The sequence below is a fragment of the Borostomias antarcticus genome (assembly GCF_949987555.1).
Source record: "Borostomias antarcticus genome assembly, chromosome: 4".
Classification (NCBI taxonomy): domain Eukaryota; kingdom Metazoa; phylum Chordata; class Actinopteri; order Stomiiformes; family Stomiidae; genus Borostomias; species Borostomias antarcticus.
The window spans coordinates 14567636-14584882 of NC_140237.1; the positions used below are offsets into that span (position 1 = coordinate 14567636).

General features: G+C 46.8%; 1 protein-coding gene across 1 annotated transcript; it reads right to left on the bottom strand.

The window, feature by feature from the left end:
- Positions 1 to 5219: 5219 nt before the first annotated feature.
- LOC311307723 (switch-associated protein 70-like) lies at positions 5220 to 16869 on the bottom strand (the record flags this gene model as incomplete). Its single annotated transcript, XM_084436584.1, has 11 exons — positions 5220 to 5338; positions 5614 to 5710; positions 6754 to 6952; positions 7904 to 8070; positions 9487 to 9594; positions 11406 to 11587; positions 12771 to 12879; positions 13168 to 13314; positions 13753 to 13980; positions 15310 to 15450; positions 16774 to 16869. 11 exons carry the CDS (start codon positions 16867 to 16869, stop codon positions 5220 to 5222), a joined length of 1593 nt encoding a protein of 530 aa, XP_084292710.1.
- Positions 16870 to 17247: the final 378 nt, after the last annotated feature.

A 17247-nucleotide genomic window follows, 5' to 3' on the forward strand; every position in this document is an offset into this window, starting at 1 on the left:
GACCCGCTGCTCCCACAGGAGCAGGCCGGGTTCCGACGCAGGAGACGGACCTCCACTTTCACATTCATCTACCCTACATCTCTGGGTTTGGTCATCCGCTTGCACAGCTTCTACCACCACTGCTATGCCGATGACACCCAACTGGTCCCGTCGGTTCCCCCCTCTGACATAAGTGGAGGCATGGATTGCTGTGCTTGCTGACATCTCGGATTGGATGGCGACACCACCTCAAGCTCCACCTCAAAACTGAGCTACTGTTCCTCCTGGGATGTGACCTGGCCATCACTATTGACAACTCAGTGGTGATGCCAACTGGGAATGTGAGGACAAAACTATCGTTCTCGGCACATATCGCATGTGTTACACGCACTTGCAGATTCCTGCTCTACAACAACAGGAGGATTCACCCTTTCCTGAGTGACAAAATGGCTCAGGTGCTCCTCCAGGCTCTTGTCATCTCCTGCCTGGAGTACTCAACTCTCTCCTTGCTGGGGCCCCACGTCAGACATTAAACCTCTGGAGCTGGTCCAGAAAGCTGCTGCTCGCTGGGTGTTCAACCACACAACTTCCCTTCTCTACACTGTAGCAGCTCACATCCAGTTTAAATCTCTGGTACTAGCCTACAGGGCAATGAAAGGAACAGCTCCCTCCTACCTCCAGGCCATAGTCAAGCCCTACACCCCCTCCCGACCACTACACTCTGCTTCCTTGGGGCGATTGGTTGCCCGTCACTCCAAGGCCCCTGCGGTTGATCGACCCAATCACGGCTCTTTTCAGTGGACTGGGACTGTTTCTGTGATCCGGCTGTCGGGGTGGATTCGATCCAGCGACTCTTACGAACGCACGCATTCAGAGCCGTGACCAGAACCATATCACCACCAGTTCCCCTTCACACTCAGACAGGTTCTCCGGGCGTATTTCAACTGTTTCTTTACTGAAGTGATCTAGTTTTAAAACACATTCATTCTGGGGATCAAACCACCAACCTTTTGAATGGAAGGCAGAGCTGCTTACCTCTAGACCACCAGGTCTGCTTCACGCTCAGACATTTTGTCCGGGCGAATTTCAACTGTTTCCTTACAGAAGTGAGCTAGTTTTAAAACACGTTCAATAGGAGGATCAAACCGTTAACCTCTTCCATGGTAAGAAGGGACACTTTCCACTAGACCACCAGGTCCGCTTCACACTTAGACCTGTTCTCCGGGCGTATTTCAACAATTTCACCGTAGAAGTATAGTTTTAAAACTCATTAATACTGAGAATCAAACCACCAACCTTTTCCTTGGACTCTTACCTCTAGTCCACCAGGTCTGCTTCACATTTGGACGAGTTCTTTGGGTGTATTTCAACCTCTTTACAGAAGTAATTCTTAAAACTATTTGTTCCGGGGATCAAACCACCAACCTTTTGGATGGAAGGCAAAGTTACTTACCTCTAATCCACCAAGTCTTCTTCCAACTAGAACCTCTTCTCTGGGCGCATTTCAAGTGTTTCTTTACAGAAGTAGTCTAGTTCTTAAAACACACATTTTTACCCGGAATCAAACTACCAACCTCTCACATAGAAGGCAGTGCTACTTCCCGCTGAACCACCACCCCATTCACTCTTGGACCTGATCTCCAGGCCACTTCTTTACAGAGGTATTCTAGTTCTTAAAACTTGATTCTGGGGATCAAACCTTCAACCTCTTCCATGGAAGGCAGAGCTGCGTACCTCCAGACCACCAGACCTGCTGCTCACACTCTGGAGCATTTGTCTTATTGTCTCCAATGACATGAAGCCATGGCGGACAACGTATGATTTGAACCCATTTCTACAGGAGCAGGACTTGCACTTTTTAAAGTTGTTAATAATAATAATAAGTTTTTATTTTGCACACTTTAAAATACAATAACTTTTTTTTTATTTATTTATAAAGAACACAAAAATAACAGAAAATAATATAGCTACTAAAAGTGATGACAGATTAATAGTGACAAAATATATGGCAACTAATAATAAAAATGGTTAATCCACTTGTCCACGTCCTCACTCACCAAGCTAGCAGGGAGCTCTCCAGGAACGTGCTTGTCCATTAGATATAAACATGATGTCAGATTTACGTAGACTAGTAGAAAATCTCTGCAGTTGCTGGATTTGAACCGGTTACAACATGTGCTGCTTCAATAGACAATGTGCTTATCTTTCCAGCTACCGCTGAGCTGTTCTAGATGATGATCATGATCACTCTGCATAGTCACTACTACAGAGGAACAGTCAGTCAGAGTTCATTGTTGCGTTAGATCAGATTCATTAGGACAGGGCCAGGCAGGTGGTCTGAGCAGCATGCTGTCTGACCTCCGTCATTAACGGTAATTATCGATCAACTATAATTAGTTGTCAGGTGTGTGCAGGTGTGTGTGTGAAAAGGAATGGGGCATTATGGGTGTGTGGGAATTCCCATTGCTTCCAGGCCAGTGTATATGAATATGTCATGTGACCACTGATTGATTGACTTTATGTTCTAAATACAGTATGTGTTTTTGTCTTTTGACTGTCGTCTCTGTATTCTTTCAACACCCACAATTTCTCCTTTGGGACAATAAAGCTGCAGTTTCAATACTGTCCACATGAGGGAGATGATGTACACTACTTCACTCTCTTTGCACAATGTATTCTGAATTCAGGGAACGGACTGGTGGACCGTGGACAGGAGGGTGGTGGATGATTAAAACGGCCGTATCTCCACATCATGGGAAGGTCACAGAGACAGAAAGGTCTCCATGTAACATACGCAGCAATACCAAACATGTCCTGCTTACACACATGTGGGCGCACACACAGCCAAGACTAGGCTGGCCCTAGGCTTATGGATTTCTATTGCTAAATTAACTTACTCTGAACTTTTTTTTGGTAACCCTTCCTCTCATAGTCCCCCAATTACTAAACATTTACTTGGTAAATACATGCAAAGTATAGCCTAATATATAATGGGTAATTACTGACACACCTATACTGTAGGTATAATTTCAAAGCAGGAGTATTTCAAATGTTCAATTACTGCACATAAATTCAATAACTGACATAGAACCACCAGGTAACCACATTTTTATAACATCCAGTGACAAACACAAATGACAAATCACAATGCTCATATTTATTAAAATGCTTTGAATTATATTAATTATAACTGGATCCACTCAGGAATCTGGGAGTGGGACCGAGAACAGGAGGAGCAGAAAACAAAACACAGAGTTGCATACACAGAGAAACATGACAGTAAGCACAAGTCTAGTATATCAATGGGACTTGTAATTGGTCACTTAATTGGTCACCCAGTTTCTGTAATCAGTTTGACAGTTAATTCATCTGCAAAACAGACTGTACATTTCCTTAAAAAAAATATTAAAAAAATTGTTCCCATGGGATCTCTCTCTCGTCCGTCTGAAAAAAGAGGGCAGAGAGGAGAGGAAGAAAGGTTGTGGCTAAAGTTAGGAATCAAACAGGTCTGTCCTCAACCAGGGATTGAACCCCTGATCTCCCACATGGGAGTCAAAAACTTAAACCACTACACTACCAAGGAACCTGGAAGAGTGGGATGTCATAGTGTTTTTGTTCCTATGGACTCTCCCGTACTTCCAAAAAAAAAAGGGGAAAGGAGAGTGAAAGGAGGGAGGGAGAGGGATGGAATGGCCGAAAGTAAACGTAGGAATAGACCCACAGGATAGTAGAGGGTGTAGGTATTGTTTCCCAAAATCTTCCCCACCAGAGTCTTGGACCCCTGATCTCCTGCATGGGAGTCAGACACCTTATCCACTACACAAAACACACCTTATCCACTACACAAAACACAGCCAGGCCGGCCATTCACCTCCATTCATTTTTTGGACTAAGATTACACAAAATTACCAAACCGATTTTCATGAAACTCGACGGAGTGGTGTACAGTAACATGTACCACCTTAGAACCCATTACATTTTGGAGGGGATCCGAATCACGGGCAGGGTCCACGAATGAAGACCAAACTTAGAACGAAGCCAGCTCCCTGCTCAGGACCGCTTCTTTCTCCAGGGTATAAATAAGTGGGGGAACTCCGCCTGTTTATTTCCCCACAGGATTACACAAAAACCACCTGACTGATTTTCATGGAACTTGGTGGAGGGGTGTAGAATGGGCCGACTTAATAACCATTCAGTTTTGGAGCGGATCCGGATCACGGCCCGGATGCTAGAGACACGGGGTTTGGACTGGGGTGTGTGGGGGGAGAGCCCAGAGTGCACCTCACTGCCCTCCGCTGGCTGTGACCCGAGGGGGGCGCCACAGAGCCGCCCAAACACAGCCACCCATTCACCTCCAGTCATTTTTTGGACTTGGGCTCAGGAGCGCTTATTTTTCCAGGGTAAAAATAGGCGAGGGAACTCCACTGGCTTGGACTCAGGAGCCGAAAATTAATTGTCGATGGGGGGGGAGGTGAAACGGCCATATCTCAACGTGGGAAGGTCGCAGAGACGAGGGGCTTTGACTTGCATAAAGCTCTCAGCCTAACAATTGCTGCAGTACCAAACATGCCCTGCTCACCTCCAGACATTTTTTGGACTCCAGGTTAAAAATAAGCAGGGCAACTCAGCCGTTTATTTCCCTGCAGGATGCAAAAACTACCAGACCGATTTTCATGAAACGGAGGGGTGTAGCATGGACCAATTTAGAACCCATTCAATGTTGGTGTGCACAGAGCCATGAAAAGCATTCGGGGCGTCGGTCTGTGCTCTCTGAGCCCCATGTCTAGTAGGCAGATGACATTTTCCCCTCGTTGCTAGCTCATAGCAGGCTCATAGCGCACAAGTTACACTGCAGCTTTTAAGTAGTCAAGTACAAAATATAGAATATAGCTCATAGGAAGAAGACAAGTCAAAATCCAAAAGTGTGAAATGTTTGTATACAAAAGCACTGCTTTTTTATTTTAATCTGTACTTCTTTCTTTTTTTACGTTTTTTTTTGTACACATTCATCCACATGACATCTACATCTATGTTGCTTGGTTTAGAACCTGTGTTGTAGAACTAGAGAATGTTCAAACAGTTGTAATGTCAGTGTTGGCTCCATGGGTTAATTCAACAGCAACATTATCAGAACAGTGTCATGATGGTGGACCATCCAGGCTGTCAGGTGAGAGGTGTGGCCTACTGTGCCCTGGGCCTCCTGATTGGTCTATTGTGCCTGCCTAGGCCTCCTGATTGGCCTACTGTGCCTGAGCTTCCTGGTTCTTCCTCTCCTGCCAGGACTTCTTCCTGAGGTCCAGCTCAGCCTCTGTGAATGAGGCTGGGCCCCAGTTGGTCACCCTCTGTGGTCCCTTGCTGCCTGTACAACCCAGAGGGTGGGAAGGGGACATTAAAATGAACGAATCCATCAATCAATCAATTAACCAATCAATTAACCAATCAATCAATCTATCTATCTATCAATCTATCTATATATCAATCAAACAAACAAACACTGAATCAATCAAATCAAACAGACTGATTACATTATAATAAAATCATAAGGAGTGAAAATGAATGGAATCATGGGATGATTGATGAATGGAATGTCTTTGTGAAACAAGCCTCTCCTTCCTCCTTGGCCCACGTCCTCACCTGGTTGGATGAGACGGAGCAGTCCCTCATGCTTGGCCACCTTGTCCTTCCAGCTCTTGGTCTTGCTAGTTGCCTGCTCCAACTTCTTTGTCATCTCCTGCATTACGCACACACACATGAGCGTGATGAGAAGATGGTAGGTCATTGTAATCACCACTAGAGGGCCCCTGAATGCAAGAACAGACAGAAGTTAAGATGGCTTTGTCAACATTTCACAGAGAAAGCCTGTGAGTGAGAGGGAGTCTGCTGTTGATGTTGGTATTCAAGAACCTGAGAGAGTTGTGGTCAGTTATGCTAAAGCATGCTAAACCAAGAGCAGACTGTATAACAGCAATGTTAAGTCTGCTGTGTGGCTCAGAAAGCTGGTGACTTGTTGAGAGGGACATGAAGAAGATCAATGCGTTCCACAGTGGATGTCGCCAAAGGATATGTTGCATCTTCTGTCCAGAAAGGATTTCCAATAAGGACCTGTATAAAAACACAAACTGTCACAATGTGGTGCTGGAAATTAAACAACTCTGCCTCCAATCACTTGGACATGTCCTCAGAATGGACCAGGACTGTGTCCCCAAAGTAGCCTGGAGATGGACTCCACCTGGAAAGACTAAACAAGGGAGGCCAGAAACCACCCAGTGAAGAACTGTGACCTTTGACCTGAAAACGGCTACCTAACCTGGGGGGAGGGACAGCATGCTGCACAGGACAGGACCAGATGGAAGCAGACCGTCTAGCCTCATGTTCCTCACGGAACCAAGAGGAGCACGTAGCACGTATGCATGCTATTAGGGGCGTGGTCAGGAAGAACCAGTAAGGAGCAGGAAGGAAGGATTTCTCAGTCATGTTTCTCAGCTCAAATTCAACTGATGGGTACACAACACTCACACAGAGAACAGAGACAAAGACCAACTCCCATGTACAAAAATGTAGTTACCGGCAAGATAACAACATACAAACAAATTCTCATATTTTTACCCTCACAGCACAAGCTACTGCATCACCTTTTTATTGCTCTATGGTGAATAAACAACTTTCCTCAGTTCCTTTCCTGTTTCTACGGATGCTGTAATTGCCCACAAATAGGCGAGGGAACTCCTGGCACTGGCGACCCTGGTTACCAGAAAAAGGGGTGTGTTCCCTGACCTCGTACTGCTCCAGCGCCCCCTGACGCTCCCTCTCCAGGCTCTCCAGCTGGAGCATGGCAGCCTGCAGGGCGCTCTCCTTGGCCCCCCGTTCGCTCTCCAGCTCCTGCTTCTCCGCCTGGGTCTGGGAGAAGGCCCTCTGCTGCTGCAGGTGGATGTGCTCCAGCTCGGCTCGCTTGCCTGCCTCCTCCTCCAGCAACCTGGGTTCACAGTATGGATGGAAACGGTAAATGGACTGCACTTATATAGCGCTTTTATCCAAAGCGCTTTACAACGAAGGCCTCTCATCCACACATTCACACACCAATGGCGGCAGCTGCCATGCAAGGTGCTAGCCTGCTCATCGGGAGCAATTTGGGGTTCAGTGTCTTGCCCAAGGACACTTCGCCATTTCGTCAGGAGGAGCCGGGATTCGAAACGCCGACCTTATGATCATTGGACAACTCACTCTACCTCCTGAGTTACAGCCGCCCTGGATACAGGAACCTGTACCTGTACCTGTACCTGTCCCTGTCCCTGTCCCTGTCCCTGTCCCTGTACCTGTACCAGTATCTGTACCTGTACCTGTCTGTACCTGTACCTGTACCTGTATCTGTATCTGTACCTGTACCTGTACCTGTACCTGTACCTGTCTGTACCTGTACCTGTACCTGTACCTGCACCTGCACCTGTACCTGTACCTGTACTTGTACCTGCACCTGTACCTGTACCAGTACCTGTACCTGTACCTGTACCTGTACCAGTACTACTGCACCACCATGACGTTTACAGCATTAACTCAAGTAGTGGCAGTAGTGTGCTTGGATGAGTCTAGGCATATCTGGTGTGTGCTTGTGTGTGTGTGTGTGTGTGTGTGTGTGTGTGTGTGTGTGTGTGTGTGTAAGTAAGTAAGTAAGTAAGTAAAAGTTTATTTGTATACTGTAAGTAAGTAAGTAAGTAAGTAAGTAAGTAAGTAAGTAAGTAAAAGTTTTTGTATAGCACCCCTCTCAGCACAAATGCACAGAGTGCAAAAGTACATAGTAAAATTAATAACATACATCACAGTAAAACGAGAAAGTATAAAAAAGTGGCCAATTTCAAAAAGGCCCTATACTAATACAATGAAACAAAGAAAGACACGTGTGTGTGTGTGTGTGTGTTGGGAGTCTGACCTGGTCTGCAGTTTGCGCATGGCCTCCTCGTCCTGCCGAGCCTGTCTCTCGTCCTCTAGCGCCTCCTCCAGGCGGTGGTACATGTCCTCCAGCTCCCTGACCCGCTGCAGGTACTGCTCCAGCTCGCTGGACTTCTGGGCCACCTGCTCCTCCATCTGCTGACGCACCTGAGGGAGGGGACACACACACACACACACACACACAAACACACACACACACACACACACACCACACACACACACACACACAAATCAGTCAGTTGCTTCTCAGCTACACTAGTGTAGAGCAGGCATTCCCAAACTGTGAGGCGCGCCTCCCCTGGGGGGCCCCAAAGAAATTCAGGGGAGGCGCGGAGGGATGGTTATAAAAAAAAAAGTGAAAAAAAGTAAAAACATGTTTTTTATTTTTGAAATGTCTATGGTTTTTCATGAATGAAACGTGATTTTTAAGTGCGAAAACATCAAGGTTAACTAGCAGCAGGTGCCACCGCGCTAACTTAGCTGTGTAATGTTATGGGCTAGCTAACGCTGCCTTGCAAAACTGACAAATTTGGGGGGTTGGGGGGGCATGGGTGTGTCACTGTTGTCAGAGGTGAGGCCCACATTGATAGAGTTTGGGAACCCATGGTGTAGAGTGTCCCTTGGTTATAGACCACACTCTGTATTGCTCTTCTCAACCATCATGGACTCAGAGTCATACGTCTGTATGGGCAAGGGCTGCTGTTATTCTAAGTGCACACTGTGGAAGTAATGGAAGTACCAGGAGACTATAATTATACATCCAGACAGACAAGTAGAAGAGTCTTTTTTTACGTAATGAGTCAGTTGAGGGTAAGTGTTAAATTCTTACTAAGGTGTTATTACCAAGGATATGGCGAGTAAGAACATAAACAGTCTGTGATAAGTACAGTGTGTAAGCACATGCACTGCTTATGTCTCTTCTCTATGGCAACGACGGTAAACTATCACTCAGCTCTGCAGGTGTTGGGCGTGTGTTAGCAGAGGGGAGTGTGAGAGTGTTGAGACTACTCAACATGGGTGTATGTATGGGTTCAGTGTACGGATGCACTGATATGAACATTTTGGCCGATTCCCGAAAACAGATATTGGCCGCGTTTCCCGAAATCTCCTTAGCGCTAAGAAGCTCTTTGAGTCTTCTTAAGGTTCAGTTTGCTTGTTTCGGGAGCCTTAAGAAGACTCAAAGAGCTTCTTAGCGCTAAGAAGGTTTCGGGAAACACGATCATTAACATTGCTGTTATGGCCGATAACCGATATTTACCGATGTCGATATGTTCCTTAAAGAAACAAGTTTCTATGATAATCAAATGTTATATATACTGAAAAACACGTGGAAACACTGTCTTTATCTCCATGACACTTGGAAAAGCTGATGAATCGTAGATTTAGCATTGTTTCCTCTTAACAACTGCACACACAACGGCAGCTAGACAGAAATAATTATCAGCTGTTCACATCGGCCCTGTTATGCACATCGGACCGATACCGATATATTAAAAAATAACTAACATCAGCCGATACCAATATGACTGCCGATATATCGTGCATCCCTAGTTCAGCGATTACCATCTTCTCTCTCTCCAGGTCCATCCTGTAGCGGTCCTGCAGGTCCGTCTGGGTCTGCTTCCTCCTCTGCTCCTCCAGAGACGACTTGGACGCCGCCTCCTCCAATGTCTGCCGGGAGCCAAGAGGAGGAAGTCTTCAGCTAATACACTTTCAAGCAGGCATTACGTAGGGGCACCAGGGAAAATCCCTCTCAGTGCAACAAGGAGGAGTGAAAAGGAACTTGTTCCTGGACTTGTTTGAGGAGCCTTTTGTGTTTGCTCAAAAGGAGAAAAACAGCTAGGCTACTCAGTGGGACTGGCTAGGAACACAAAACAGTGGATGAGTCAGACTGAATCCGACCTGTGTATATTATGTTAATGTGTATATACTTCAGTGGATTGTTGAGTATTCAGTGCAAAAGCTCCATTTCATTATGGAATCAGAATATTGTACAGTATAAGCTTTAACACTTAATTGAAAGATTAGGACTTGATTCCTGTTGAAAATGGTTAGATCTGATCTGAGTGGACACAATCAGACAAGACATATAAGAATATGCTTTAGGGCCTCCAGATGACATAAAGAAGACTGTAGTCCTCCACACATAAAGAAGAAGACTGTAGCCCTCCACACATTAAGAAGACTGTAGCCCTCCACACATAAAGAAGAAGACTGTAGCCCTCCACACATAAAGAAGAAGACTGTAGCCCTCCACACATAAAGAAGAAGACTGTAGTCCTCCACACATAAAGAAGAGACCCTATCAGCCATCCAGATGTGGAGGTAAAGGGGAAGCAGTCCTCTTGCAGGCTCATATAAACAACCACAGCAGCAACACAACATCCCACAGAACATCTCAGCTTCTCTCCTCACAGGTGCCTCGCATATTTGCAAATGAGGGCTTTCAGTTCCTATAAATACAGCAACACTGTGCTTCTGTAATCCCACCTGCCAATTGTGATTTCTTCACTGCATTTTAGGATAACTGAGCCTCATCTCACACTAAACCAACACGGTTTTCTAGCTTGTCATAGAAGAGGAACTAAAAGTACGCAATGGTGTGTGTAAAATATGTACCAGAAACCACAGGCTCATGAATAAACTTGTTATGCTGTGGTCTTTGAAACAGCCAGTCAGAGAGAACAAGAACAGGGGGGGAGGGGGATTTTTTCCACAAACCAGGAAGTGAATGAGGGTGGGTTATGGGTAAGCACTGACCTTTCATTCTGTCCATTATAATTGAATGAAAAGACCACCATTGTCTTCAGTGGCTGCACCTCCCTAGGTTCACATATGGAGCGAGCCCCTTCAGCGTGTGCTTTCACAGATACGAGTCGTAGTGAATATTAAACAATTATCATTACAGCCAAAATAAGACATCTTTGTAACTTCATGAGTAAGCTACCTGTGCGGTTATTTCATGTGTAGTAGTATACCACGTGATAATAAAACACCACAACAACTGTATTCACTAGGTAAAGGGCTGTCTAGTGATGTCTCGGGTGAGGTCAGTTACAGGTCAGTGAGAGATGCTTGAGGTCAAAACTTGAGGGTGAGGAGATGAGTAGTTATGGCCCTAGAATAGTTCCAGGGTCAGAAACCTGCCGGTTTCTCTATCGCAGTAGAGAATGGTAGAGTGGATCATACCAGTACACTGTGCTGAATAAAATACTGAAATAGACAGACTTGTAATAATAGACAGACTTGTAATGCAGAACTTCAAGATAGTGCGTCCCAAAAATAGGCTAGGGGGTGCAGAGTAAGGAGTAAGGAAGCCCTCAAATTTCAGGCCAAAATACCCCAACCTGACAGTCGGGCTGGGTGCTCGTGACTACCCCCTAACCAAAACTCATCCTGAGTCATAAAGAGCAGGTTTCTACAGGGGTGCACGGTTTTAAATGGTGGTAGCACCCAGGTGTGAAGATCGGGGCGGTCAGTACCTTCCTCATGGCCTCCAGCTGTTTCTGCTTGCTCTCGTTGGCGGTCTGGAGCTGCCTCATCCTCTCCTCCAGCTCCCTCTGCTCAGCGCGTTGCTTCTGACGCTGCTCCCGGCGCCTGAGACGGGCCTCCCGGTGGGGGGCGGGCAGCCCCAGACGCAGCAGCTGGATACACGTCTGGATAGCTTGGGGGGGGAGGGGGGGTATGGAGGTGGGTGGGGGTATGGAGGTGGGTGGGGGGTATGGAGGTGGGTGGGGGTATGGAGGTGGGGGGATATGGATGTGGTGGGGGGGGTATGGAGGTGGTGGGGGGTATGGAGGTGGGTGGGGGTATGGAGGTGAGTGGGGGTATGGTGGTGGGGGGGTATGGAGGTGGGTGGGGGTATGGTGGTGGGGGGGGGTATGGAGGTGGGTGGGGGTTTGGAGGTGGGGGGGGGGGTGAAGGTGGGTGGGGGTATGGAGGTGGTGGGGGGGGTATGGAGGTGGGGGGGGGGGGGTATGGAGGTGGGTGAGGGTTTAGAGGTGGGTGAGGGTTTGGAGGTGGGTGAGGGTTTGGAGGTGGGTGAGGGTTTGGAGGTGGGTGAGGGTTTAGAGGTGGGTGGGGGTATGGAGGTGGGGGGGGGGGGGTATGGAGGTGGGTGAGGGTTTGGAGGTGGGGGGGGGGGGTATGGAGGTGGGTGAGGGTTTGGAGGTGGGTGAGGGTTTAGAGGTGGGTGAGGGTTTAGAGGTGGGTGAGGGTTTGGAGGTGGGTGAGGGTTTAGAGGTGGGTGAGGGTTTGGAGGTGGGTGAGGGTTTGGAGGTGGGTGAGGGTTTGGAGGTGGGTGAGGGTTTAGAGGTGGGTGAGGGTTTAGAGGTGGGTGAGGGTTTGGAGGTGGGTGAGGGTTTAGAGGTGGGTGAGGGTTTGGAGGTGGGTGAGGGTTTGGAGGTGGGTGAGGGTTTAGAGGTGGGTGAGGGTTTGGAGGTGGGTGAGGGTTTAGAGGTGGGTGAGGGTTTGGAGGTGGGTGAGGGTTTAGAGGTGGGTGAGGGTTTGGAGGTGGGTGAGGGTTTAGAGGTGGGTGAGGGTTTGGAGGTGGGTGAGGGTTTGGAGGTGGGGGAGGGTTTGGAGGTGGGTGGGGGTTTGGAGGTGGGTGAGGGTTTGGAGGTGGGAGGGGAGTCACGACTTTGATAAAGGTCCAGGTCTGCTATTTGACTTCACCCCCCACATTCTGACGAGAGCAAAACACAGCTGTGACATAGAGATGTGTGTGTGTACAGCATGTGAAGGCAGTGAGATACACTGTAAATATGTGATGTGTAATCATGATCACAGCAGATCCTGAGTGTTTGTGCCACAGCTGGAGGGGCCGGGGGGGGGTGAGAGGTCCCTACCTTGGATCCACTCTTGTTTCCTTTTCTTGTCTGAGGCGTTGATCTCAAAGCTCTTGTCTACGCACTTGAAGATGAAGAGGCATTTTTTCCCCTCCTTCTCTGGTAGGGACTGCAGAGAGATGCAGACATGCTCTCTCACCAACACACTTCCTCGCTCAACCACATTAACAATGCCAAAGGAAGCTAGTGAACAAAGGTAGTTCTAGGAGAAATTCCTCACTGTTTATACATGTAAGGGATTGCGCATGATATCGTATACATCAGACTTTCCAAAGGAACTTCTTGCTATGTGAAGTCACAAGGTCACGAGTGAATAAATAGGCTCTTGCATCCATATACACAAGCATGCGCTTAAAAACAGTAATTAAACACAGTATGTCTGCTGATGAAGTGTCACCTCAACACAGCAGTTGCGGTCCAGCACTATGTCCCCTTTCTTGTCGGTAAGGTCCTCGCTGACATAATACGACATGGAGGTGGGCCGCAGCACGAACCAGCGCTCAGTCCAATTTTTCCTCTTGTGTCCTTTTTTCATCATATAGCCCTTCAGAGAAACAATCATTATCCATGTTTCCATCCACACGTTTTATGCGAATTAAGTCATATCGAATTAAAAATGCCTTATGGAAACAGTAAAGTTTGATTAAAAGTCATGAAAATCGACAAAAAGTTTGTACTGTCGATCTCGTCGGATTTTCTCTTGTTCGATAAAAGGCTTTTGTGATAAATGCTTTATCCGATTTAAAGCTCTTAGATGGAAACGCACGTTCACCGGCTTTATTTGCATTCATATTTTTAGAGATCCTCCCATAATTTGATTGACAAGTGGATGGAAACATGGCTATTGAGTCTTTAAAAAAAATCCAGATCTTATCATTGACATAACAGGCTTACCAACTGTAGAGAATACAACTTTTCTTATCACTATTCATAACTTGAGTTGTAACAAGTGAAAGAGTTGACCCTTAACCCCCAGGCTGACCTGTTTGAGCACATCCAGGATGAGCTCTTGGTAGACCTCGGAGATGCCCATCGCCAGCGTCTGCCGGTTCATACCCTTGCTGAAGTGACCGGTGCCCACCAGCTCGATCAGCTCCCAGGCGCTCAGGCACTTCTCCCTCTTGTCCAGCTGGAGCTTGTATTCCTCAAACACCTCCTCGCTCCAGCTGCCCCCCATGGCCTCCATCAGCTTCCTCAAGAAGTACTCAATCTGAGATAGGGGGACGATAGTAGCTCTGATCACTGGACACATGCTTTAAATAGAACATCTTAATGTGAGGCAGCGGCAGATTAAATCTTTATCAATGGGGAAACCCCCGTTGATGATTTCCTTTCTCTTGATTGCGCTCTTATGTGTACACCCTCACTAGATATCCCCATACCTCCACTCAAGTTTCTCTACCAGGAAACACCAAGGGAAGCTGGGCTGCTTCCAGGGCAAGGTCTCACCTCCTCTGGGATGATGACCAGCGGGTATCTGTCCTCTGACAGGAAGTTGAAGATGCACCACACCTTGAATGCGTCGTCGTTTGAGATAAGGAGGTGGGTGGTGCTGATTTTCTTCTTGAAACACAGGGTCCAGCATATCTTGTTGAACTCCTGCACGTCAAAGTTGTTCCGAACCTGCAGTGGAAAAACTGTAGCTTTCAGTCACACTAAATAGAATAACTTAAAAAGGAGTCGTTTGAAAGATACAACACTTCAGCGTCAAGGAAAGGATTGTGTTTACAAATGCTAATTAGGAGACAAAGATTGTGTTCTTTCACAAGCCTCAGCCCACTGGGTGAGAAGTACAAACATAATGTTCCTCGACTCTTCATTTCAATTCAAGTCAGACTCTGGGACAGAGTGGCAAGGAAATACCCTTCAAGTACAAATAGTGCTGAACTCAAGCAGTTTACTAATTAACATCAGTGTTCATTTCATTGCCATGGAGACTGTTGGCAAGCCCTACTGTACACTTCAGCAGATGTGGGCTATATGTGATGACCTGCCAAGCCCAGGACAGTGGTTTTACTGGGGACGGCATAGCATCATCGTGTGTCACAATCTGTCACAGAGCACTAAGGAGGAAATGGAAGTAGTTGATGTAAGCTAAATGGAGGCTTGTTTTTAAATAACTGCTTTTTTTCTCTCTCTTTTGCATGCTTGTAAGTTTTGGCTGTTGCAGTATTCGACACTAGCGGGCTTGGTCGTCTCGACAGTTGTCAGAGCACACAACCCTCCTGTTTCATCAACAATAACAGCTCTATTCAAGGCCAGACAGATCCTACCTGCTCAGACTAAATATTTGGTTGTATCTAAATATGAGAAAACCTACAACATTCATACACAGAAACATCAACTTTTATTTTTTTAAATGCTTTGTGGGGAGGGACAGGGAATGAGACGCTCCAGAGCCAAACTCTTTCATAAGAAGCCTGCCTTACACCGTCCTCTGACATCATCAAACAGAGCCCTCTCCTCACAAACCCAGTGAAGTGAATAGAGGTTAAAGAGGCAGCCGACGCAGGAAGGCCCTGGTCCCCCGCGAGCTCACCTTGTCCAGGATGAACCTGTTGAGGTAGGGCATGTAGCCCTGGTTGGACACGGGCCCCTCGTCGTCGTCCTTAAAGTGATTCTCCAGGGCCACGGGGTCGTGGGGGATGTTCATCACAGTGCACAGGTTGTGGGACAGCACCTGAACGGCAACGGGACATCAGTGGAAGAGCTGCATGAACACACCCCAGATAGCAAGCGGATCAGGGCCATATACAGGCCAGATCTGGCCCTTGTGACTTAGTTCCGGCCCATATATGGCCCAGAATCATTACACATCTGCTTGCTATCTGGGACTAGGATATCACCTACAATAGCAAACTGTTGGATTGACCATAAGGGGATGTACTGTTCTAAAGGGATGTGTAAGAACAACATAGAATTGTTTGTTCATAAGCTACAATAAGAAAGCGTTCACCAGCTCCCCTGAAGGAGTGTTTGGGAGACTCAAAAGGGTATTTTCTAGCGTCACTCTGACATGCATGGGGAAGCATGTGTTGCCGTCAGCTCAAGCGTCACCTAGTCTACTCATGTGAACAACACAACTGGAAGAGATGAGTGTTAGGGCTTGGTGTTATTCTGTGTTCTTAAAATACATTTCAAATAATTTCTAATCTAGACAAACTGGACCATCTGGACGGTGTAGGCAGACGAAAACAACAACAATGGGGAGCTGACAACATCTAGTCAATCTAAGTGACTACACTAAATCAACAGTGCTGAGATATGGGTTTTCCCTCTGCAGTGTTGTGATAGTGTTAGTGTGTAGGCTACGAGAAGAGGTGCCTTGCTGGAACCCGGTCAACAAGCAGCTTGGCGGCAGACTGTCTTTATCAGACCCTGGCACTCGGGACCCAGAGACCCAGGCAGACAGCCCAGACCCGGACCGGAAAACAAAACCCTGCCCTCCCTCTCCAGAGCCCCTCTCACAGCTGGGACACACAAGTTACACAACACGACCAGGCATGGATTCTGCATTAGTATCACTATTATGCCTTCAAGGAAAATCTGTACATTCAACTGACCTGACAAAATGTGACCAACTCTCTTCCTGTTTTTGCCCGAGACAGGGAGCATGAGTAAGGGGAGACTAAACAGGTGGCTGGATGATGAGTTTCAATGGGACATTTTTCAGTGTACTGAATAATCACCAACCTCAGACTTTCCCAAACCCAGAGGAAATAAACTCGATGCCAAAATGTCACAGGTAGTCAACAATGTTAAAATAAATATAAATAAAATTAATGATTCAAAAAGTATTTATTTCAATAATAACAATCTAACTATTTAAACAATAACGTCTAATATTCCTGTATAATGGCTTCTCTTTCAATGAATAATTTTAGTAAAGACAGATCTAGGAATAGAATCCTGAAGTGTGCGGCTTATGTGAGCAAATAGTAAATCAGTTCGCTGGATAGTAGCCTGCCGTAGCCTATTCATGTGTGAGAAATAATAAGCCTACCTTCAACTGAGATTTGGAAACCTTCCCACTCTGATCCACATCCAAGGCCGTGAACGCGTGCCATATTGATTTCAAAAGCTCATCCCTCGATCCCATCTCTGCGGAGCGGTGCAGGTCCTCGCGGAGAGCAGCTGGATGGAAGTTTCGTGACCGACCCAACGCATAAGAGATTGTCACGTGACAAGTGTCACAGCACCGCACTTAGCGCTGGTAGCCTCAAAGCGCCCTAACGTGTTATTCATAGCCGTTTCATTAGCATATGCGGTCTCACTAGTTCATAACCGTCCCTCTCGCCTGGGACAACACCTAACTTCCTCAATTTTAATTTCAAAGCAATTCTTCGTAGCCTACGTTGTGCGAATTACACACACAAATCGTAGGCAACTCCCTGTTCATATCCAGACGATGTCAAAATGTAGGCTAAAATAATTCAATACTGAGGCAAAGTAGGATTTATTGAACGGGAACAGATAA